Source organism: Grampus griseus (assembly GCF_964374135.1).
Source record: "Grampus griseus genome assembly, chromosome: 3".
In the NCBI taxonomy this organism is placed as follows: domain Eukaryota; kingdom Metazoa; phylum Chordata; class Mammalia; order Artiodactyla; family Delphinidae; genus Grampus; species Grampus griseus.
Window position 1 is genome coordinate 109,107,965 of NC_139019.1, and position 24,655 is coordinate 109,132,619.

A 24,655-nucleotide genomic window follows, 5' to 3' on the forward strand; every position below is an offset into this window, starting at 1 on the left:
ACAGATCTAGGGTCCCCAATTCAGAAATCCCAGCCCACCTGCCCCAGACCGACCCCTCGTTATTGTCCCGAAACCTGCCCCTCTCTCACATCTTCACCTCAGGGGCCTTCAAACCAGAGGCTTGGACATCATTCTCTACACCTTCTCCCCAGCCATCCCATCCTACCCATCACTGTGTCTGGGGTTCTGCCTCCTAAGCATTTCTGCGGCCCATTTCAGGACAGCTGGAGAATTCTCTTATTCCCTTGCTTCATGGACCCCCTCCCCTGGCCAACATGGCCCCAGGGCCCTCAGGATAGAGCCCCTGACCGATCAATTGTAGGCCTACCATTTAAGGCCTCTTGGACTGCAGGTTGCTGACCGACCGTGTGTCTTACTTCCTCTGCTACCCAAGACTGTTCACCGTTCTTTGAGCAGTCCTGGCTTTTCATACCCTCAGACCTTTTCTCAAGCTCGAAATGCCTTTATTCTTTCTTCTTCATTCAGCAAACTCCTACTCACTTTTTAAAGCCCAGCTCCACTGTCTGCTCCCCTAGAGCAAAGCCTTGGCCGGCCCATCCCCAGGCAAAATCAGTAGTAGTTCCCATCCACATGCCCTCCATCCTACCCCTTCCATTCCTTCTTGATTCTTCTGACACAGCCTATGATCTCCTTGGTCAGAGCCTGGCCCAGACCTACCACCATCCTGCCCAGATCTCAGGTCAGGCATGGAGAGGTGCAGGGGCCCTGGGGCCAGCACCGACCCTCTCTCTGACACACACATACCTTGGGCCTCCCTGCCTCTTACCACTTTCCTCCTCACCTTGCTCTCCTAGTTTCTGCTGGCATACTGCCTAAACCCTCAAGAGGAGGTAAGGCCTAGAGGGCAACTGCCTCATTCCTGCATCCTCAACCTCAACCTCAACTCATTCATTCAACTAATTATTTACTAAGAATCTACTATGTTCCAGGCATTGTGCTACATACTAGGAGACATTTTGAACAAACATATTTAAAAAGCACAGATGATAAGCAGTGCTTAATGGAAATAAATAGGATATTACAGTAGAAAATAAGGAGTAAGGGAGCATCTGTGTGGATATCTGGTAAACTGCATTTCAGGCCAAGGGAGCAGGGAACATAGAGGCCCTGGACAGGGCAGGGAGGAGGAGACATGTGCTTGCCTGTCCTAAGAACAGCGAAGAAATGTCTGGAGTAGTGTAAGTGAGGTGCCAGTAGAAGTATACGAGCTCAGAGAGACGTGGGGGTGGGAAGACTGGCCACGTTGACCTTGTAAGCCTCAGGAAGGACTTTGGCTTTTACTCGGAGAGGAGAAGCCAGAGGAGTGGCATGACCTGGGCTTTTATGTTTTAACCAGGATGACTGTGTCTGCTGTATGGAGAATAGACTGTAAGGGGCAAAGGTGGAAGCAAGGAGACCAGTTCGTAGGCATGACTGCATTCATCCCTGACTAATCCCTAACTAGCCTCCATAGCTGTCCTCCATAGCTCCAAGCCCCAGTTCAGGCCCCTACATTCTCCTGCCTGGCCTGTAACAGCCTCCTGACTGGCCTTCCTGTCTCCCATCTGGCCCCTCAATCTTTTCTCCACCCAACAGCAAAGAGAGATTTTTTTTTTTTTTTTTTTTTTTTTTTTTTTTTTGCGGTACACGGGCCTCTCACTGTCGTGGACTCTCCCATTGCGGAGCACAAGCTCCGGACGCGCAGGCTCAGCGGCCATGGCTCACGGGCCCAGCCGCTCCGCGGCCTGTGGGATCTTCCCAGACTGGGCACGAACCCGTGTCCCCTGCATCGGCAGGCAGACTCTCAACCACTGCACGACCAGGGAAGCCCAAAGAGAGATTTTTAAAATGCAAATCTGACTATGCCACTCTTGTCTATTAAAGCTTCCATGGCTTCCCATTAGGACAAAGTCCCATTAGGACAAAGTCTAAACTCCTGAACCCAGCCCACAAGGTCCCATGGGGTGCAGTCCCTGCTGAAATTTGCTGACAGCCCTGCCTCAGGTCCCCATAATTGCAGTTGTGCTGATCTGTAAATTCAGCTTCCTCAAGATCTTTTTCCAGACTCTTACAGGCTTCCTTGACCCTCCAAGGAGCTAGAAATGAAAACTGAGTCCTTCTTTCTGGTTCTCTGTGTGATAAGCTTTATTCTCCCACCTTCCACCTTGAGAACCAAGGAAAGGGGTGAGGGCAGGAGAAACCCAGATGCTCCTTCAAGCCAGCCCTCCCTTCCTGGCCAAGGACTCAGCCCCTCTTGGTGGCACAGCAGCCTGGCCCTGTGGTAACAGCCCATGAACAGCCGAGTTAGGGGTGTTGTGACCTGCACTGTGATGCCCAGAAGCATGGGCTATGGGCCCAGAGAGTCCTGCTGACCACTCAGGGAGTGCCCTGCCCCCTCCTCCACCTGTGGGTCCCCCTGCCCAGCTTATCTGCACTGCAGCTCCATCCTGGGGCTCATTCTTACCCAGGGTAACAGCTTCTTGACTTTAGTCCCCATGCTAACCCCTGATTTGCTTTCTACAACTCTGGGTAATTTCCTGGTTTATCATTTTCTCACATAATGTTCAAAATTTTCCCACAAAATAGTCCTTAGCACCTCTGAAAAGAGGTGGAAGTCTAAAAAGAAATGAGGGTAGTAAAGGGGTCTGTAATAAGCAAGGACCGTTCTTCTGTGCCCCCTCTACCACAAGTAGGAAACTACTTGGAAACCAAATTTTGTCTTTGCTCCTGTCTGATGTGGACCATCTGTGGCTGAAGGTAGAGGCTAGAAATCCCAGGAAAGGCTGCCAGAGGCCTTACCTGTTCCTGCAGGGTCTGGGGTTGGCCTCAGCCATGTGGGCTCAGAGACCTGACTGACCAGCCCTGTGAGCAGGTCTGTCTCCCCAGTCTGACTGGGTTAGCGAAGCTCAGAGGCTGAAGCACCACACCATACACCAGCTTCTTTACCAATACAGGCAGCAGTGGAAGGACACTCGGCTTCTCTACAGGGTATTCTTGGCCTAAAGGCACATTTCATGGGAAGCCAGAGTGGTTACAGACTCAGAGGAAGTCTCAGAGGATGCAAACTGGGTAAGAAATATCATAGGAGCTAATATGTCCCAGGTCTTCATCTTCAAGTCCTTAGTGAACTGATATTACTCTTCTTTCATCTTCACATAAACCTGAAAGGAAGTACAGTTATTATCCTCACTTCATGGATGAGCTTAGAAAGGTTGAGAAACTTGCCGAGGTCACACGCTGGTTAGCTGATCTCCATGGCAAGAACACCCAGGGCAGTCGCAAGTACGCATCTTCCCTGGAGAACATTGCCTGTCCTACCAACAGCCTAGTGACTCTTGCCAGGCCACTTCTGAAGGGTGCTGGCCTATCTCTGCTTGTCAAGGTCCCTAGAACAGCCCAGAGTGCAGCTCAGAGGCACCAGCTCTTCACACAGGGCCAGGCTCCTCCATGGAGCATGGAATGGTGGAAGATGAGCTGAGTCAAGGTGACCCCTGAAGCTTTGGGTCTGGGTGTAGACAAGGCTGGTGCCCACAGCACCTGTTCATAAACTCTGGCTTGCACGAACCCACCCCCACACCTGCCTGACTTGGGCCTGGGGTCAGGTTCGGATCCCTGCGCTAAATGGGCTGTTCTGACTCCTCACCACCTCCCCCTCCCACTTCATGCAGTGCCTTCTCAGCCTGTGTTCCTGTCCACTCCCCTGCCTGTCCCTGAGGCACCAGCCTCCTCAAGCTTCTGGCCCAGCTTCTCCTTTCTTCTCCAAATGCTCATTCTCAAGAGTGCCTTGGGTTGTTTGCACTGCCTAATAATAGATCCCTTCCAAACTTCCCCCGCCCTCTTTTTGTAGTCTCACCCAGTCCCACTGGAATTAGTCTGGGAGGATAGAGCTCAGAGGCCCAGCCAAGGGATGGTTCTTCCCCTACAGGCTCAATCTTAAGCTGACTGTCCTACTGTGACTCCACTTAGGTTTGTACAGCAGAGAGAACTATACTCAATATTTTTTAATAACCTACAAGGGAAAAGAATCTGAAAATATATCTATATATAACTGAAATACATATATATTTTAAAATATAAATCTAAAAATATATAGTATATATATATATATATATATATATATGGAGATATAGATATTTATGTGTCTGGATCACCGTGCTGTACACCTGAAACTAACATAATATTGTAAATCAACTACACTTCAATAAAAATTAATTAACTAATTAAATTTTTTAAATTAAGAATCTTTTAGGTCAAGTATGGTCTATCCTCTGCCAACCTTTGCAATCTCATCCGTCTGCCTTTCCCAACCACTGGTTTAGTGTTCACATGGCAGGTGTCTGGGTTGGAGCAGATTGCCTGGGTGCCAGGGGGTGGCCCAGGGATCCACCCGCCCCACATAGTTGACTCCAGGCCCTTTTGGTCAGAAGGAGCAGAGGCAGGGTTTGAACCTATAAATGAGGCTGCCAGGGTCTAGCCTTCCTCATGTTCCTGGGCAGCACCCAATGAAGGGCAGCACAGGCTGCATCCTCCGTGGTCATATATAAGTAGGATGACCACATAGGACTCCTCAAGCTCACAACTTCAGATATTCCAGGCACACTGTTTATAGCAACCAGCCACTGATATAGCCACCAGCTTCTCTGGGGTATCCCAATCTTAGCTGTGCTGCTTACTTCTCACTTTCTGCTCCCGGACTCCTCGGACGCTGAGGCATGGAACACATATAGAAACCCGCTCAACATGCATGGGTGTGCAATCTGGAAGTACTGGGGGGTTAACACCCAACAGGGCACACCTGAACCAAGAAGGGTGGGAACCTATGGATTAATGTTGCCTACTTCTGAATCTTAGACATTTCTGAGACACATTCCCCCAGGTCCCCACAGCTGTAAACAACCCTATGCTGTACCTTTGTACTTGCTTTTCTTCTTCTCTGTTTTACTCTCCACCATCCCTTACTCCTGTTCCCTTAGAGCCATTCCCAAATAGAAGGCAGTCTAGAAGGCAGACTTGCAAGGAAGGGACTCTAGAATTGGAACAGTCCCCTTTCTGACAGAGATAAGGACCCCATTACTGTTAGTAAGTAGGATGGTAATAATCCCAGCATGCAGTAGCATCATTTACCAGAACTCCTGTGATTAGAGATTAGAAAGAGATGCAAGGGGAAAGTGAAGCATTGGTTTGTGTCAGTGCTTTTTAATCAGGGGCTATTCTACCCCCCAGGGGACATTTAGCAATGTCTGGAGACATTGCTAAATGCCTGGTACCACTAGGGGAGTGTGCTATGGCATCTAATAGGTAGAGGCCAGAGATGCTGTTAAACATCCTGAAATACATAGGACAGCCCCTCACAAGAAACAATAATCTGGTTCAGAATTTCAATAGTGCCAAGATTGAGAAACCCTGCTTATGGCACAGAGAACATATGAGGACAATGGTGATTATAAGGATGATGGCCTTGACTGACTTTTGCTAAGTGCTTTAGAAGCCTTGGAAAAAGAAATGATAGTCCCAGGTCAGCCAACTCTAAACTCAAGGTACACTGTGAAAGCCAGGAGGCCTCCATAGAAGCTTTATCTCCTGCAGCCACAGGACAGACTGTGTTGGAAATCAAACCCAGGGCTTATTTAATTGATTTAACTATAAGGGTAGGAGAGCTACAACAAAAGGCTGCATGCACAGCTTTGTTAGGTCTATGACAAAGTCATGGCCCTGATACAAAATACACGGAACCCTGGAACATGGAACAGGGACATTTGGGTCCGTTAATTGAGAATTTTTAATTCCTGGATTCCCCCAAACCTTCAAGGCCAGCAGCAGCAGCTCTCTTCCCCATACTACAGGAGAGTAGCCTCTCTCTCTGACTGGAATCCTCTCTCTCTGACTGGAATCCCTGCCAAGACTCCTCCTAAGGCAAGTGGCTCCAGAGGTGACGCCTATCCTCCTCCGGATCCTCCCTACCTCCCCTCATGGTCTCTATACTAGAATTAGGTTTCAGCATAGCCTAAGTGGGGAAATACAGTCCCTGATCCACAAGGAAATAGCATATATATTGAAAAAATGACAGGACCTATGTTCTGGTAGGAACAGGGGTAAAATGTGTGGGAATTTACTAATCTGGAAGCATTCTCTCATTACGCTGGGTTTAACATCCAAGCAAGGATACATAAAACCATCTTCATAAACTTCTGAGATGGCTCTTCGGTACTTGGATACAATTATGGCCTATGGAAATGAGGTGGAAATGCCAGAGCTTTCTTGACAGTATCAAAGGAGTCAGAAGGCCCAGGGGAGTGAGAATGTTAGATTGTTTTTAACACGCAAGACCAGAGAACCTATCACCGGATTATATTCCCAAACCAAGTTCATCAGACACTCCCTTCACTAAGGCAATAGAAAATGCACAGGTGTGGATCTCTAGTGTTAGTGGGGATGGTAGGATTCTAGAATAGCAGAGGCTGGATGGTGACACTTAAACAACAGAGGCAGGGTGAATGTAATTACAGACCAAAGGGGCAACCAGAGGGCTTCAACCCATGGGATCTGTGGCGATGGCTAATACACCATGCTTTTCCTAGGAGTTAAATAAATGGGCATATTGACTATTACTTGACTTATATAACAACCTTACCCCCAAAAGGAAGAGCTAGTGATCAGAAGGCTGATGACAACTGCTACAATGGAAAATAGTGTTTCCTCATAAATTTCCCAGATCCAGGCCAGTTCACGAGCTCAGAGCCTATTAATTGAAAAGGAGTCCAAGTCTCTTTAAGGAAGAACCCTCCTATACTGCTAAAAGTATTTATGATAATTACTTCCCCAATCTTTCCCTGTAAGGGATCTGTGGCTATCTCAGACTACTCAGGCTGCTATAACAAAATACCACAGACTGGGTTGCTTAAACAATAGAAATTTATTTCTCACAATTCTGAAGGCTGGGAAGTCCAAGATCAAGTGCTGGCCAATTCAGTTCCTGTGAGAGTCTTTTTCCTGGCTTGTAGATATCTCTCTGGTGTCCCTTCTCATAAGGGCACTATCCCATCATGAAAACCCCACCCTCATGATCTAATCTAAACCTAATTATTTCCCAAAGGCCCCATCTCCAACCATACTTCCACACTGGAGGTTAGGGCTTTAACATATGAATTTGGTGGGGGGTGGGGGGTGGGGGGGGTGGGGTGGGACGCAATTCAGTCCATAGCAGTGGCCTTTAACCTGAGTAACTCTGGCCTGAGGAAAGGGAAAGACCCAGAGCTGTCAAGAGCTGTTGGATACAGAGTATGAGCTGGCCCTGATACTAATGGACAGGAAGCACCATTAGGGTCCCCCAGTTATACTGGGGGCTCATGAAAGCCAGGTGGTAAATGGAGTTCTCCTGCAAGCAAGTCTAGTGGATTTAAAGATCCACACTGGATCTTTAGTAGTTCCCTGGTCCCTAAGTGCATACCTAGGAGAGATACACTTAGCAGCTGGCAAGACCCTAACATTTACTCCCTGTCCTATTAAATAAGAGAAATTATGGTAGGAAGGACCAAACAGAAGCCTCTAACACACCCACATTTTTGACCAATTTATTACATCAGAAGTAAAACCACCTCCTTGGAGGAATTACAGAAATTAGCACCAACATCAAAGGTTTTCTTCTTTATATCCCTCAGTATGAAGGATCAAAAGCTTTTTTTATGTGGGATGAATAGCAGTACATATCACTGTTTTGCCCTTAGGTTATGTTAATTCTCCGGCTCTCTGTCACAATATAGTATTTAGTGACTTTGTCTTGATATTCCATAGAACATCATGATGGTCCACTGTACTGATGACATAATGCTAATATAACATAACCTAGTGAGCAGATGTCCTAGTAAGACACATTCATACCAGAAGATGGGAGATAAAAAGTATGATTGAGGGCCTTCCATGCTGGTGAAGGTTTTTTTCACTTTTTGTTCCAGAGTGAGTTAAATGTATATAAAAGTTGACAAAGTAGTAAAATGAAACCCTAGGACCAATATTATGGCCAATCTTATTTCATCTATATCCTCACCCACTTCTTTCATTCCATATTATTTTGTTTTTGTTTTTGCTTTTGCGGTACGTGGGCCTCTCACTGCTGTGGCCCCTCCCGCCGCGGAGCACAGGCTCCGGACGCGCAGGCTCAGCGGCCATGGCTCACAGGCCCAGCCGCTCCGCGGCATGTGGAATCTTCCCGGACCGGGGCACGAACCCGTGTCCCCTACATCGGCAGGCGGACTCTCAACCGCTGCGCCACCAGGGAAGCCCCATGTTATTTTGAAGCCAACTGGTGAAGTTATTAGGGATCCAGTAGTCTGAAGCGTGCCAGGCCATCCTCTGTAAGGTAAAGGCAAGTTGTTCTACCCTGTACCCTCTACCACTAATAAAAAGACATAGTGCTTGGTGAGAATACTGCTCTAACCCATTTAATGGGTGCCTTGGAAGGCTCCCACCTTTGAGTGAAGCCCAGAGCAAGAGAGAGCTCTGCAATGTGTCCAACTATAGTACAAGGTTCCCTGCCATTTGGTCCACATGACCCAGCAGAATCAATGTTGCTAGAGGTGTTCATGGTGATAAGGATGCTGGGTAAAGTCTCTGATAAGCCATAATAAAAGAGTTTCAGTAAGATCTCTAGGGTGCCAGAGCAAGGTCATGCCTTCTGTAGCAGGGAGCTATTTGCCTTTTGAAAAGCAGCTATTTGGCTATACCTGCCAATGGGACATCAAGGGTCTATGCAACTGGAAATATCCAGTAAGAGCTAGTTATTGTCAAATTCTATCAAGTCATAAGATTAAGCAGGCACATAAGCAATCCATCATATAATAGAAATGGTAGAGTCAGGATCAGGATTGAGCAGGTCCATACAGTTCAGGTAAGTTAATGAACAGGTGGCTCAGACTCCATGACACCTACACCTCAGCTATACCAACACTTCTCCCTCAACTCAAACCTATGGTCTTATGGGGGTGGTTCTCTATAACCAACTGATAGAGGGAAAAAAATACTCAGCCCTGTCTCACAGGTGCTATCAGCCAAAAACTGGATTGTTTACTGCAACATAGCCCCACTTAGGAGTGGCCCTAAAGGACAATGGTGAAGGGAAATCCTCCCAATGGTCCAGCTATAAGCAGTGTACTTGGGCATTTTGTATGGCAGGCGAAGTAGTTCAAGGTATGGACTTACATATACTCATGGGCTATGGCAAACAGTTTTGTGAAGTGGTACCTGCTGGCTCTCACACATGTACACCCTGAAAGTGCAGGGGAGTCGACCAGTGGAGCCAGAACTAGTAAACAAATGCCTCTTCATTCTCTAAGGCTCTTTAGAAGGTCCCAGCTGGATCAAATCCCAATTACCCACAGCAATTAGGGTTGGGAAAAAGCTAAGGCAAGTAAAAAGAGTGAGTCACTTGCCTCAGGTGCAAAATTTAAGGGGGTGCCAAGAAATTCAATAATCAAGATAAATAATATTTTAACATAGTATTTTTAAAAATCAAAACAAATATAAAAATCCATGATGAACAAAACATCAAAATTTTAAGATACGATCAGTTATTACTAATTTTTTCCTTTGGTCTCAAGCTCTGATGTCACAGCACATCACTGTCACTGATCCTGGTCAGTACCAATGACCAGCTCAATTACACAGTCTTGTGTCAGCCTTACCTCCTTCCCTGTTCACTCTACCTAGTCCTTCACTCCCTTCCTTGGGATCACTACTATAAATAAATGATCTCCACATAAATTCTTATCTCAGGCTTTGATTTTTCATTGGGGGACAGGGGAAGCTGAAATCTAAGCTAAGTAAGACAATGAGCACAGGAAATATTGTTCAAAGAAGGATTCTTGTGAAAGGAAAGGGAAACGCTATTAACAATTCTACTGGACTAATAGGCATAAATCACAGCTGTCCTGGCACATCTAGACATATGGTCTTATTACACATAAGGAAACTGAGGTTCCAAGGCGGTAGGAAGCCCCTCTCCCTGTAGACTGGAGGCTACAAAAAATGAGGCAGAAACGTCTCCCACCTCTTAACCAGCGCCTGGAGAAGCGAACACACTTGTACAAAATCTCCAAAGAGATGGGCCCTTCATCCTGTCAATCACATCTGCCTCAGGAACCCCAGGACTCCCACTGCAGGCCCAGGCTAGCTCTCACAACAGCAGAGGGGCCTTAAGCCTGGACACGAGCAGACTGGTCCCTGCTCTGGTTACCCTGCCAGAACTGGGCGGCAAACTGGACCTTCTCCTCCTCCCTTCCTCCCTCCCTCTGTTACCGGATCATGGGGTGCCCCTTCTGCAAACTTGAGGCCTCCAGTCCAAGAAGACTCTGGCAGCCAGCCTCAATGAAGAGCCCCAGGGGATCAAAATCAGAGCCCAGGAGTAGTGACAGCTGGGCCTCCATTACCGTACTCTCACGAAGGACCAAGCTCCGTGTAGTATGTTCTCCAGAGGCCCCAAAAGGATCCTGGGACGACCCGGTAGTCCTTGCTCCCCACCTCCCCTCAGTCCGAGCTTGTCTCTGACGCACCGCGATCTTGATCATCCCTGTTTCCCCCTTTTCCGGGCTGTCCCGAGCCGCCGGCAGGTGACTGAATCCAGCTTGGGGGTTGATGAGCGCCGGGTGGGCGGGCGCCGGCCACTTGCGCTGCGGCGGGCCAGAGGAGAGGGCGCGCTCCTGTCGACCCTGCGCCCGCAGAGCACAGGCCCCACGCACTAGCCCGTCAGCGCCCCGCCCGAGGCCCCCTTCGGGCTGGAAGCGGCAGAGGACCCCTGCCCGGGACGAGGTCTGTGGCGACGCCGACAGACAGGGTCGAGGCCCGACCTCTCAAAGACCTTGCTCTGCGGCCTCGACTCTTCCCATTCGCCCGCTCGCCCGTGAGGCCCTACCCGGCAGTCCGGGGCTGGGCGCTCAGCACCTAGGGGGCGCGGGGGCCGGGGATGGGGCGCGGGAACTGGGCCTATTTTCCGTACGGAGGCGGCACCGCTGACCTCCTAGCCTCAGCGGGGTGTCTGGCGGGGTCGCCGGGGGCGAGGAGCAGAGCACTGGCGGAGCCGCCCCGGAGCCCCACCCCATCCAGCCCGCTGCCTCGCCCTGCCCCGCCCCAACCGGGATCGGGGTGTGGTCCCGAGTTTCTACCGTGGCTTCCAGCTTTGCGTCCAGCTCCTAGGAACCTTCCAACGCCCGCAGCCCGTTTCCTGGGAACGGTGCAGGCCGCGCGCCTCGCTTTCCCTCAGCCGGCCTGGCCCGCGAGAACGTTCTGACGCCCCCGGGGAACGCCTTCCACCGCGCGACACTGTCCGGGGAACGCTCTCATCATCCCTCGTTGCCAACTGCAGAGCAGCGGCGGGGAGCATGCAGGACTACGACGAGGTGACTGCCTTCCTGGGCGAGTGGGGGCTCTTCCAGCGCCTCATCTTCTTCCTGCTCAGCGCCAGCATCATCCCCAACGGCTTCAACGGTATGTCAGTCGTGTTCCTGGCGGGGACCCCGGAGCACCACTGTCGGGTGCCGGACACAGCAAACCTGAGCAGCGTGTGGCGCAACCACAGCCTCCCGCTGCAGCTGCAGGACGGCCGCGAGGTGCCTCACAGCTGCCGCCGCTACCGGCTCGCGACGATCGTCAACTTCTCGGCGCTCGGGCTGGAGCCGGGGCGCGACGTGGACCTGGAGCAGCTGGAGCAAGAGGGCTGCCTGGATGGCTGGGAGTTCAACCAGGACATCTACCTGTCCACCATCGTGACCGAGGTGGGTATGTGAGCGACCCAGTATCTGCATCAGTCCCCCTCGAGACACCCTGGCAGTGCCTGGGTCAGCGTCCCCCACTCATCAAACCTGGCCAGCAGTCACCTGGGTTATACTTCCAACACAGGTGTGCAGCCCAAGAGAGCAGGACTCAGGCTCATTCCCCATCGGTTTGTCTTGTAGGGAGGGGATGAAGAAGGGAGAAGGGAAGCAGTTGTCAACTGCCTTTTCCTCTGGCAGTTTCACAAAAGACGAAGTTGTTTCCCAAGAGCCTAGATACTGCCAACCCCAGGCTCCCCAGATGGACAGCCTGAGTCAAGTTCCTGCCGGAGGCATGAGGAGGGGGTGTGGGGGATGCTGCTGAGCCACGTGTAGACACAAAGAAGAGTCTTGCTGCTGGGCAGGGCATGGGCAGGTGTGGTCTGTTCCCTGGCCACAGGCTTCTGGAAGCATCACGGGGTCTCCTGCTCTGCCATACAACTATGGTAAGGCTTGGGTCCTGTCCTGAGCCTCCAGTTTCTCTGAAAAGGAGCAGAAGGCCTCCTGATACGGGTGGAGTACAGGGAACTAGAGGAGGCATAACCCTGGCCCCAGGGCACTCCTGAAGGGACAGACTCACAGAGACCGTCTGAGCATAGGGCCCAGTGGTGGACAGAGGCTCCGGCTTATGCCATTAGCCCCTTAGCATCCTAAGTGGTTTGGTGGCAGGATTTCTAAGTTTCAGCAGTCAGAATACACACGTACTTTGTCCTCTGCATTTCCTGCTTTGCATCTGGTAAGGGCCAGGAGATGCTATGTCAGGCACATCTCCTTCTGAGGAGGGTATCCTCATAGACTAGTTTCCTGCTATTAATCAGGCAGGTAGGATTCCCAGTTTCTGGCCCATCCTCTGCACCATGTGAAAACCTGAGCATGGCCTCTGCTAGTCTTTTATCCCCTTCCCCAGCACAATGTGGCAATAATTAGACACCATGTCTGGCCTTGTGCTGAACACCAGGCTATACACATCTGGGGTGTGGGGTCTGCTTTTGAAGCTCAGATACCGACAGGGACACTGGCTGTGTTCGAGAGAGCTAACATCAAACCTGGTTAATAACAGGGTTCTGGAACCTGAATTCAAATACTGGCTGGCTTGTTGTGTGACCTGGGGCAAAAAAACGGCCTTCTCTGTGGGGATAGCAGGGTGAGGAACTCCTTTAAGAAGGGATGATAAATTTGAACTGAGTCTGGAAATATGAGCAGGACTTGTCCAGGCAAAGAACATGGAAGATTCTGGGAATGAGATTTCATAGATCAGGGTGGCTTGGAGTTCAACGGATGGCAGGTGAGGCTAGAAATGCCTACAGGGGCCTGTCCACAGTGAGCCTGGTAGGAATGTTGAAGAGTTGAGTATATTCTGAGGACAGCGAGGAAATAGTAAGGGTTCCAAGGAAGGGGTAACATGGTCAGATTTGTGTTTTTAGAAAGAACTGTCTCAAGCTGCTATGAAAATCAAGAAGACCAGTGAGGAAGCTGTGGGAGTTGCCTTGGCAAGAGATGGGTGGCCAGCTGGGAGTGGTGGCTCTTAAGTCTATAAGACCAGTAGAAAGTGGGCTCAGCCTATGGAGCGCCTCTGGATTCCTCCAGCATTGGTTCCATGCCTACCTTGGGCCCTGAGGTGGCCGTGCTTCTCTGGCTTTGATCCCCTAGCAGGGGTTCCTAGTGCTTACCCACCCTCTGCCCACAGCCTGATCCTGAGGGATCCAAAAGTAGGGGCCAGCTCACCCCACCTTAGCTCCTAGAAGTGTGGTCAGCACCTGAGCTGGAGCTGGCCCTACTGGCTGCAGCCCTCCTTGACAGCTGGGTTGACCTGTCTCTTTCCCCTTCTTTACTGGTTTTGTTCACCTCAGGGTGTGAGGGGTAGGTAGCTGCTGGCTTACAAGTCCATAGCTATCCCTGTTGTACCGTGCTCACAAGGGCCTGTGGACACCTCTGGGGATGCACATCATCACACACTCACACACATGCACCAGGATTTGCTTTTTTCAGCAGCCTTTCCCTTCCTTGCTACCTTTTTGGGTGCTGGGAGTAAAATAAAAGGCAAAGGAGCACTAGTGGTTGGGAGGAAGGAGGGGAGAAGCATGAAAGTAAGTAGGGGGGAGGTGGTTCTGCCTAGAAAGGTGGTGGCACAAGGAGGAGCTCTGGAGTCAGACAGGTGGGTCTGTTCTGACCCCACCCCCAAGCACTGGGCTGACTTAAACAGGTTGCATCACTGCTCAATCAATGCCTCAATTTCCTTATCTATAAAAGGGGACACAAGCAAATGAAAAGATGCTCAACATCATTAATCATTAAGGAAATGTAAATCAAAACCACAATGAGATGTCACCTCACATCCATTAGGTTGGCTGCTATTAAAAACAAACAAAACAGAAAAATAACAAACAAAGATGTGGAGAAGTTGGAACCCTCATGCACAAAATGTAAAATGGTGCAGCCACCATAGAAAACAGTGTGGCAGACTCAATAAATTAAAAATAGAATTATCGTATGATCCAGCAATACCACTTCTGGGTGTATATTCAAAAGAATTGAAAGCAGGATCTTGAAATATTTGTATACCCATGTTCGTGGCAGTATTATTCACAATAGCCAAAGACGTAAAAGCAACTCAAATGTCCAGCAACAGATGAATGGATAAATAAAATGTGGTATATACATACAGTGGAATAGTATTCAGCCTTAAAAAGGAAGGAAATGCTGACACAATGCTACAACATGAATGAAACTTGAGAACATTATGCCAGGTGAAATAAGCCAGACACAAAAAGACAGAAACTGGGGCTTCCCTGGTGGCGCAGTGGTTGAGAGTCCGCCTGCTGATGCAGGGGACACGGGTTCGTGCCCTGGTCTGGGAAGATCCCACATGCCGCGGAGCGGCTGGGCCCGTGAGCCATGGCCGCTGAGCCTGCGCGTCCGGAGCCTGTGCTCCGCAACGGGAGAGGCCACAACAGTGAGAGGTCCGGGTACCACAAAAAAAAAAAAAAAAAGACAGAAACTGTATGATTTCACTTATATGAGATATGAAGAGTAGCCAAGCTCATAGAAACAGAAAGTAGAATGGTAGTTGCCAAGGGCTGGGAGGAGAGGGAAACAGGGAGTTATTTAATAGATATAGAGTTTCATTTTGCAAGATGAAAAGAGTTCTGGAGATTGGTTGCATGATAATGTGAATATATTTAACTCTACTGAACTGTACACTTAAAAATTGTTGAGATGGTATATTTTATGTTGTGTGAATTTTATTATAGTTGTTAAAAATGAGAATCATAAGAATGTCCAGCTTATCCAAGTTGTTGGGAGGATTCGATGAGATCATGTGCCATGCTATATCCCATAGCACCAGCAAAATGGGCATCATAGGTGGGTGGATGAGGAGTGGAAAGGGCAAGACCTCATCACCTCTGGCTGGGCACCATGGGCATTGTGGGAGCTGTTCTAAGGTCCAGGTTGTAGCCAGTATAATGGGTGATGAGACTTGCTGGAGGCAGAGCCCCTTTCCTGGGGTGGAATTCTAAGGCCCAGAGAATAGGACACAGGTCTGAATCTACTGTGCCAGGGGGAGAAATGGCCTCAGCTCCCCAACAAGATCAAGCACAGGGGCCCTGAGTAAGTTTTCTGCATCTCTCTGGCACCATACAGGTAGAGGGACCACCCTCAGATTGTCTCTGCTTTATACCTCTGAAGGGATCTCCTGATGGGCATACCCTTTGGGACAGAGAAGCCCACCTGAGCCAACCCCCTGACCCTTTCACAGGGAAGACGGGTCAGCCAGGGACCCAAGGATGGCATGTTCTGCTGTGGAAATGCCTTTTAGAGAATGCCAGGAGGCGGGAACCTGGTGTCTGAGCTGGGAACTGTGTGGGTGCGTCTGCCTATGTGTATAGGTGTATAAGGTAGTTTCCTTCCTCTAGGAACTCATGGGTGGAGCTGCAGGCAGCTATGCCCTTCACCATGATAGAACGTCCAACAACGGGCCTGGGCCTCTGGAGGCACTAGCCTTGTGCTGTCTTTCTTGGGACCTGGGGTCAGGGCTTGGACAGAACAGGACACACTGATTCTCCACCCACAGCCCAAAGGTATGAAATAGGAACAAGGGAGCCTTATCCTCTGCTAACAGGGTGCTTATGGGGGGCACTAGGAGCAGCGAAGGCGGGAACAATGAGACAGACTGAGCTTGGCATCTGACGGACAACTACATGGGACTCCATGTGGCAGCTCATAGAGATGTACCTCTTTTGGGGCCTGGGTGGGCTCTGCCAAAGGTGAAGAGTTTAGGCTGTTATCTTTCCATCAGGCCTGCAGGCTGCCCTGGAATACTGCTGGCTAGTGTGAGACTGGCAACTTGGCTGTTGGGACAGCCTGAATATTAACCAAGTTCACAACCCAGACCTGCCCTCTGGCAGATTCCAAAGGGGATAAAGTGGGGACCTCTGCCTCCAGCCAGTACCAACAGACTTTTATTTCCAGTCAGTGCTTCAGAAAGAGAACAAATAAAGGAGACTGAGGGGCTTTCCCTAGCTCTGGCCTGAATTTGCTTCCCTGTTTGTTTATCAGCTGCCTCACGCCAAACAGTTTGCCTGTTGCCTCTAAGCTCTGTTCCTCTGACAAACGCCACCAGGATCTCAGAATGTGCCTTTGTTTCGAGGCTGCTTCACCCGAACCTCCTGCCAAGTTTCTGGACAAACAGACTTTGTCCATCTCTCCTGGTGGGCAGCAGAGCCCTCACACTTTGTCCAAGAGGTAGGGTGGTGCATTGACAAAAACAAGGCTTGGCAGAGCTGGTCAGAAGAGCTGCAGGTGCCTCAGGCTTCGGAAGGGACTGTTATTTCTTCTTTGTGACAGGCTATATTCGATTTATATTCAAGGCTAACGCAGGCCTGCCTTGTTATCTGAAGCCTTGGTATGATTTTAAGCATGTCTGTACAGTCCAAAAAAACCCAAAAAAACAAAGAAAAGGCAGGGATCCTCATTTGAAGCAGAGAGAATGGAGGCTCTGGGGAAAGGCTTGGCTGACTCACATGCCCTAGCGATTGGCACAGACAGCGCAAGGCTGGTGGCTTCTGCTCTGTGTTTGCAGGACTGGAAGGCAGGTTCATAGTGGCACCTTCCAGAGTTGCCCCTTGGTGCTACGTGGCTGGCACAGACCCCATCCTATTTGCTTTTATTCCCAGAGTGGAGCCTGGTAGAGCTGTGTTGGATCTAATGTCAGGACGCAAGTGGGAGAGCCAGGTCCCTGAGTGCCCCTTCTTCCCTCAGGCCCCTCCATTCCATTCCCACCATCCCATTTAAACTACCTGGGCCTTCTGCTTTGGCTCCACCTCTGATGACCACAGAACTGAGGCCTCTCCACCTATGGGTGCTTTTTCTTTACCTCTAATATAAAGAAAAAAAGATACTGAGAACATTTTAGGACTTAGCCTCCCTCCATCTCCTGAGCTCCAAGTTGCAGAGGCTAATTCCTGGTGAGTGCAGCCAGGAGACTTGGGGATCCCATCCTCCACTCAGCCCATATTAATATAGTGGTGCCTCTACTCCAGGTTCCACGGGCTGAGAATATTGAGGCCCTGGTTGCCCTTGTCCCAGCTTATTGTAGAGTGGAGATTCCATGCCAGGAGAGGCAAGCCAAAAAGAGGGATGCTACTACCTCCAACCAGCCTCTAACTCATAAGGCAGGGGGTGTCATTCTGAGGGCACCTTCCCTTCCCCCCAGTCCTGGAGCAGGGGCTCAGAGATTTTCCCCAGGGGAAAAGTAGTCCATAACAACAGAGAGCTCTGAAGCTGTCCCCACAGGAAATAACTTCATTTGAAACAAGCTGTGCAGAAGTTGAAGCCTAAGAGTGCTCTTTAAAACAATGGAGACTGTGGTAGTAAACAATTAAGAGGAGACTGGTAGCTCCATTTGAGCAAAAAGCTAACCCATAGGGCAACTAGATTACCAGAGAGAACCAGAAAAAGAGACAGCTCAGAGCAGTCAGAACAAACCTCAAAGACTTGCCTCAAAACTACTCCTTCAGAGGGGCTTGAATTTAATTGAGCTAGACTATAGAATGATTTGTGCCCCAGAGCATTGTTGAAAACAATAAAGGAATGAGCCAGTAATTGGTGGAGCCTAACAGCTAGGTGTGATATCAGCAGAGGCAAACAGCTTAATAGAAAAACTGGGGAAAGAGACAGTCAAAAAGAGCCCTGCTAAAACCATTGTCATCCCAGGGTGACTGTGTACATGCCCAAGGCTGTGCCCTCTGAGGAGGAACATCAGAGGCTTCACACTGCAGGGGAAATAGTCTTCACTAAGGGTCCAGCCAAGTCATTAAACAAATAAACAAACAAACAAAAACAAAGACAAGCACCCCCAGGGTTGGGGGGGCTGTTCAATGCTCAGAGTTTCCACAATATATTTCCTGAAATGTCCAGTTTTTAACCAAAAATTACAATACATGCAAAGAAACAGGAAAATGTAACCCAAACTCAGGGAAAAAAAAGCAGGAAATAGAATGCCTGAGAGGGCTTAGATGTCAGATCTAACAAAAACTTCAAAGCAGCCATTATAAATATGTTCAAAGAACTAAAGGAATTCATGTTTTAAAAAATAAAAGAGGGGCTTCCGTGGTGGTGCAGTGGTTAAGAATCCACCTGCCAATGCAGGGGACATGGGTTCAAGCCCTGGTTTGGGAAGATCCCACATGCTGCAGAGCAACTAAGCCCATGTGCCACAACTACTGAGCCTGCGCTCTAGAGCCCGTGAGCCACAACTACTGAAGCCCACGTGCCTAGAGCCCGTGCTCTGCAACAAGAGAAGCCCCTGCAATGAGAAGCCCACGCACCGCAACTAGAGAAAGCAGGTGCACAGCAACAAAGACTCAACACAGCCAAAAATAAATAAATAAATTTATTTTTAAAAAAGCAATAAAAAAAAGTAAAAGAAGGTATGATAACGATGTCCCATCAAATACAGAATACCAATTAAGATATAAAAATAAAAGCTATAGGGCTCCCCTGGTGGCGCAGTGGTTGAGAGTCCGCCTGCCGATGCAGGGGACACGGGTTCGTGCCCCGGTCCGGGAAGATCCCACGTGCCGCGGAGCGTCTGGGCCCGTGAGCCATGGCCACTGAGCCTGCGCATCCGGAGCCTGTGCTCCACAACGGGAGAGGCCACAACAGCCAGAGGCCTGCGTACCACAGAATAAATAAATAAATAAATAAATAAAATCTATAAAAAAGAGAATCAAATAGAAGTTCTGGAGTTGAAATATACAGTAACTGAAAGTTAAAAATTCACTAGAGAGCCTTAATAGTAGATTTGAACAGACAGAAGAAAGAATCAGCAAATTTGAAGACAGAGCAATATAAATTATGTAACCCAAAAAACAGAAAAAAGGAATGAAGAAAAATGAACAGGGTCTTAGAGAAATGTGGAACACTATTAACCAGACCAACATGTGCATAATGGGAACACTAGAAGGAGAGGAGAGGAAGGAGCAGAAAAAAAAATAGTGAAAGAAATAATGGCTGAAAACTTCCCAAATTTGATGAAAAACATTAATCTACACAGCTCAGCAGCTCAACTCCAAATAGAAGAAACAAAAAGAGTTTTGCACACAGACACATCATGGTAAAGTTATTTACAGTTAAACACCAAGGGGAATTTTTAAAACAGCAAGAAAAATAGGACACATACAAGGAAACCCCAATAAGATTTATATTTGACTTCTCATAAGAAACAAGAGAGGCCAAAAGGCAGTGGGATAACATATTCAAAGTGCTGAAAGAAAAAACACATCAACCAAAAATGTTGTATCTAGCAAAACTATCTCTTAAAAATGAAATAAAGACATTCGCAGACACACACATGCATGCACACACAAACCTGGGAGAATTTCTTGCTACCAGTGCTGCCTTACAAGAAATACTAAAGGAAGTTCTTCAGGAATAATTTTTTTTAATGCACAACTTATTCTCTGAAAACTACAAGGCATCTTTAAAAGAAATTAAATAAGATATAAATACAGTAAGTCCCCTACATATGAACCTTCAAGTTGTGAACTTTCAAAGATGCAAATGTGCGTTCGCGTGTCCAGTCATATAAGGCATGAGTGAAACTGCAGCTTGCCCTGTCTCTCATTGCTGATGATCCTTCAGCTCTACCATCTCCCACCTCCTCTCCCTCCTCCAGTCAGTAACTCTTCTTGCCTGTTCACTCCATGCCAGCCCCTGTATGCCAGCTGTTGTACTGTACTGCTGTACTTTTCAAGGTACTGTACTGTAAGATTAAAAATGTTTTCTTTATTTTTTGTGTTTGTTTGTTACGTATTGTTTGTGTGAAAAGTATTATAAACCTGTTACAGTACAGTACTATATAGCCGATTGTGTTAGTTGGGTACCTAGGCTAACTTTGTTGGACTTACAAACAAATTGGACTTACAAGTGTGCTCTCAGAACAGAACTCGTTTGTATGTAGGGGACTTACTGTAAATGGAAAGACATCTCACGTTCTGTTCATGAAGCAGAAGGCAATATTGTTAAGATGGCAAAACTCCCCAGATTGATCTACAGATTCAATACAAAAGGTGTTCAGTATCATTAGTCATTAGGGAAATGCAAATCAAAACCACAAGGAGAGGGGCTTCCCTGGTGGCGCAGTGGTTAAGAGTCCACCTGCCGATGCAGGGGACACGGGTTTGTGCCCCAGCCGCAGAGCAGCTGGGCCCATGAGCCATGGCCGCTGAGCCTGCGCGTCCGGAGCCTGTGCTCCGCGACGAGAGAGGCCACAGCAGTGAGAGGCCCACGTACCACAAAAAAAATAAATAAATAAAAATAAATAAATAAAAACCCACAAGGAGATACATCTTAACACCCCTGGGATGGTTAAAATTAAAAAGACACACAATAGGGACTTCCCTGCTGGCGCAGTGGTTAAGGATCTGCCTGCCAATGCAGGGGACATGGGTTCGATCCCTGGTCCAGGAAGATTCCACATGTCATGGAGCAACTAAGCCTGTGAGCCACAGTGACTGAGCCCACGAGCCACAACTACTGAAGCCCACACACCTAGAGCTGGTGCTCTGCAACAAGCAAAGCCACCGCAATGAGAAGCCTGCACATCGCAACAAAGAGTAGCCCCCCCTCACCGCAACTAGAGAAAGCCCACATGCAGCAACAAAGACCCAACCCAGCCAAAAATAAATAAATTAAAAAAAAAGACACACAATAACAAGTGTTAATAGGAATATGGAAAAATTAAAACCCTCGTTCATTGCTGTTGGGATTGTACAATGATGCAGCCACTTTAGAAAACATTTTTCAAGTTTCTCAGAAGGTTGAACATAGATTTATCATATGACTCAGTGATTCTACTCCTCATATATACCCAAGAGGAATGACAACATATACGCTTGCAAAGTGTTGTACACAAAAGTTTATAGCAGCTTTATTCATAATAGCCGAAAAGTGGAAACAATCCAAATGTCTATCAACTGATAAATGGCTAAATAAAAGGTGGTATATCCATACAATGGTATATTATTCAACCATAGAAAGGAATGAAGTACTGATATTTGGTACAACAACATGGATGAACCTTGAAAACATTATACTAAGTGAAAGAAGCCAGTCACAAAAGACTATATATTGTATGATTCCACTTATATCAAATGTCCAGAATAGGCAAATTCATAAGTATGTTAGTGATTGCCACAGGCTGAGGAAAGAGAATGGGAAGTGACTACTAATGGGTGTGGGGTTTCTTTCAGGAGTGATGAAGCCATTCTAAAATTAGATAGTGCTGATGATTGCACAATTCTGTGAATATAGTAAAAACCACTGAATTGTAAACATAAGAATGAATTTTATGGTGTGTAAATTATACCTCACTAAAGACCTTATAAACAAAAAGAATTAAGTAGCCAGCTTTTCCCCCCCAATGGTCAGGAAATTTCCAGTTTTAAGTCTGCAACTAAGTTATAAAGAAGAAATTGTGGGTGGATATATATACTATTATTAACTAACTACTCCTTCCTCTTCTTCCCCCCGAATGAAAAATATAACTATAAGAGAACACATAGAAATCCATTCTTGTTTTTTTGTTTTTTTTTTTTTTGCGGTACGCGGGCCTCTCACTGCTGTGGCCTCTCCCGTTGCAGAGCACAGCCTCCGGACGCGCAGGCTCAGCGGCCATGGCTCATGGGCCCAGCCGCTCAGCGGCATGTGAGATCCTCCCGGACCAGGGCACAAACCCGCGTCCCCTGCATCGGCAGGCGGACCCCCAACCACTGCGCCACCAGGGAAGCCCAGAAATCCATTCTTAAATGAACCATTGCTAGTTTTTCATTCACAGCTGTCTCTGAGATTGAAGTCCATTTATAAAGGGATTTTAAACCTTGTGGTAAAAGCTTTTCTGGTTTTTAGTCATTGAATAGAAAGTTCTGTTTTCTAACAATCTCTTCTGCCTAGTCAGGTTTAAGTATAACCTGCTTTGCTTATTCATTAATGCTGTTTGTTATAAGTCATGGTTTTGGTTAGGACAAAGGCATGAGATTAGTAGAAAGGGAACTACCATTTAATGAGGCCTGTAATGTGTCACTGTCAGACACACTACTTACATTTCCTGTCTAATGCTCATAACAACCTCAAGAGGGAGTATTATTGTCACCTCTTTGAAGATGAGAAAACAGGCTAATGGAGGTGAATGAGTGGCCCAAAGTCACACAGCTGGAAGTGGTAGAACCCAAGAGAGCCTGTGCTCTTTGCTCAACATGAGGCTGCCTTCCAGAGTTCTCAGTTCTATGCAGGTCACAGGGATACACTTATCTTTATGATCCTTTATGGCTTTGGTAAAGGCTAAAATTGCTAGACTTTGGTTAGTTGGAGAGTTCAAAGTTGAGGGTGATTTTCAAAGGACAGTGTGTGAGGGACGTCCCTGGTGACGCAGTGGTTAAAAATCTGCCTGCCAGTGCAGGGGACACGGGTTCGAGCCCTGGTCTGGGAAGATCCCACATGCCGCGGAGCAACTAAGCCCGTGTGCCACAAGTACTGAGCCTGTGCTCTAGAGCCCGTGAATCACAACTACTGAGCCTGCGTGTCACAACTACTGAAGCCCACCCTCCTAGAGCCCGTGCTCTGCAACAAGAGAAGCCACAGCAATGAGATGCCCGCACACTGCGACGAAGAGTAGCCCCTGTTCGCTGCAACTAGAGAAAGCCCGCACACAGCAACAAAGACCCAACGCAGCCAAAAATAAATAAATAAATGTAAATTTAAAAAAAAAAAAAGGACAGTGTGTGATACCACACATTTCCAAACTAATTTTCCATTACTCCTAATTGTTCAACATTCATTCATCGACAATTTGTTAAGCATCTACCACGTGCCTAGCCTTGTACATGCATTAGTTATCTAGAATGATTATATGAACGTGTTCAGGTTTTAGAACTCTGTCCACCTGGAGAAGGTTGAGCAGGAGGTGCCTCTTTTCCTCTCTAGCCAGAGAGCACAGTGGCCCAGAACAAAGCCCACCCCACCCAGGACGGCTGGGCTTATGCATGCACATGTGCACACTTGATCTGTCCTGTAAAGTATGCTTGACCTTGAGCTTTGTGGAGGCAGTGACCATGTCTGCTTTGTGCCCCATACACAGTCTGGCCCAGAGCATGTGCTCAGTGATGGTTGAATAAATGGTTAAGCAATTCCTTTTACCAATCCACTAGAACTCAGGCTAGTCACTTCATTGCCCTATGCCTTCATTAACTCATTTGTAAAATGGGGATAAAGAGAATACCCATTTCACATGGCAACTTTGAGATCCCATGAGTAATGCAAGGCACACAGTGAGCACACAATACACTGTACTTGTCCTTCCTATTATTATTACTGTTGAGGGCATGAGACGCATATTCTTCTAGGCCAAGAGTGACCTTATGTCCCCTATTACCTTGTGACGTGGTTTTTTGTTTTTTAAAGCAGAGCTGAAGGCTAGATGGCCCAGCCAAATGGAGCTTACTCTGCTCTGTTAGGGAACATTGGTCTAAGACCTTGAGGATGAGACAGACACAGTAATCCTGTGAGAGCACATCCAGGGCCTCAACCCGGCACAGTCTGGGACATTCTACTCTTTGTCTATGGTGTGTGTGGGAATGTGGGTTATGTTTCAGTAATGGTGGTATTTGACTTTAAAGCACAGCTCCAGAGCGATGCCAGGCAGCTCCTTACCAGGCCATCAGCCATTAGCCTCTGAGCTGACTGTGTATATATGTTTGTGTGTGCGTGTGTGTACACACATGTGCAGAGACCCACGGGACAGTTCTGTCTCATCAAGGAAAAGACTGTCTCCCACTGGTCCTGCCATGTCATTGTTAACCACAGGGAGTTCCCTGGGACCTGGCTATTGAGGCCCCAAGACACACCCCTAGAAACCCCAAGGGACTGGGGCAGGCAGGGCCTGGCCTCCTTAAGAATAGCCCCGTGGAGAAAACAGGCTGGCAGCTGATTTATTGGACCCCAGTTCCAAAAGCCACAGTGAAAACTTTATCTGCCAATCTTGTCCTATTACCAGGTCTCCTGCGGCTTTCGAAAAGACTCTCTGGGTACAGTAATTCCCCAAGAGGGAACCCAGCCTTGGAACCAACCATAAATAGCCATGAGGTCCAGCTGCCTTCCCCTGCCAGGTGTGAACAGGATCTCCCTGCATGGTGTTGACAGGGCTTCTTGGGCCCCTCTTCAGGGAAGGAAGGGGGACCTAGAAGCATGGCCTCATGGCCTCCAGTAGGAGAGCAATGGGGAGCTGGCCCTCACCTCACCCTTCTCAGCACCCAATTCAGAACTCCTTTCCTTGCTCCATTCCCCAAAGAGACTAGGCTTGA

At 48.1% G+C, this 24,655-nt stretch overlaps 1 protein-coding gene across 1 annotated transcript in view; it reads left to right on the top strand.

Annotated features, from left to right (window-relative positions):
• The first annotated feature begins 11,357 nt into the window (after positions 1 to 11,357).
• Positions 11,358 to 24,655, top strand: part of SLC22A4 (solute carrier family 22 member 4) — a 48,185-nt gene continuing 34,887 nt past the window's right edge. The window contains exon 1 of the mRNA XM_082651525.1: positions 11,358 to 11,762. Within this exon, the coding sequence (XP_082507651.1) occupies positions 11,370 to 11,762 (393 nt within the window). The 5' untranslated portion in view covers positions 11,358 to 11,369. The remainder of the gene's footprint in view (positions 11,763 to 24,655) is intronic.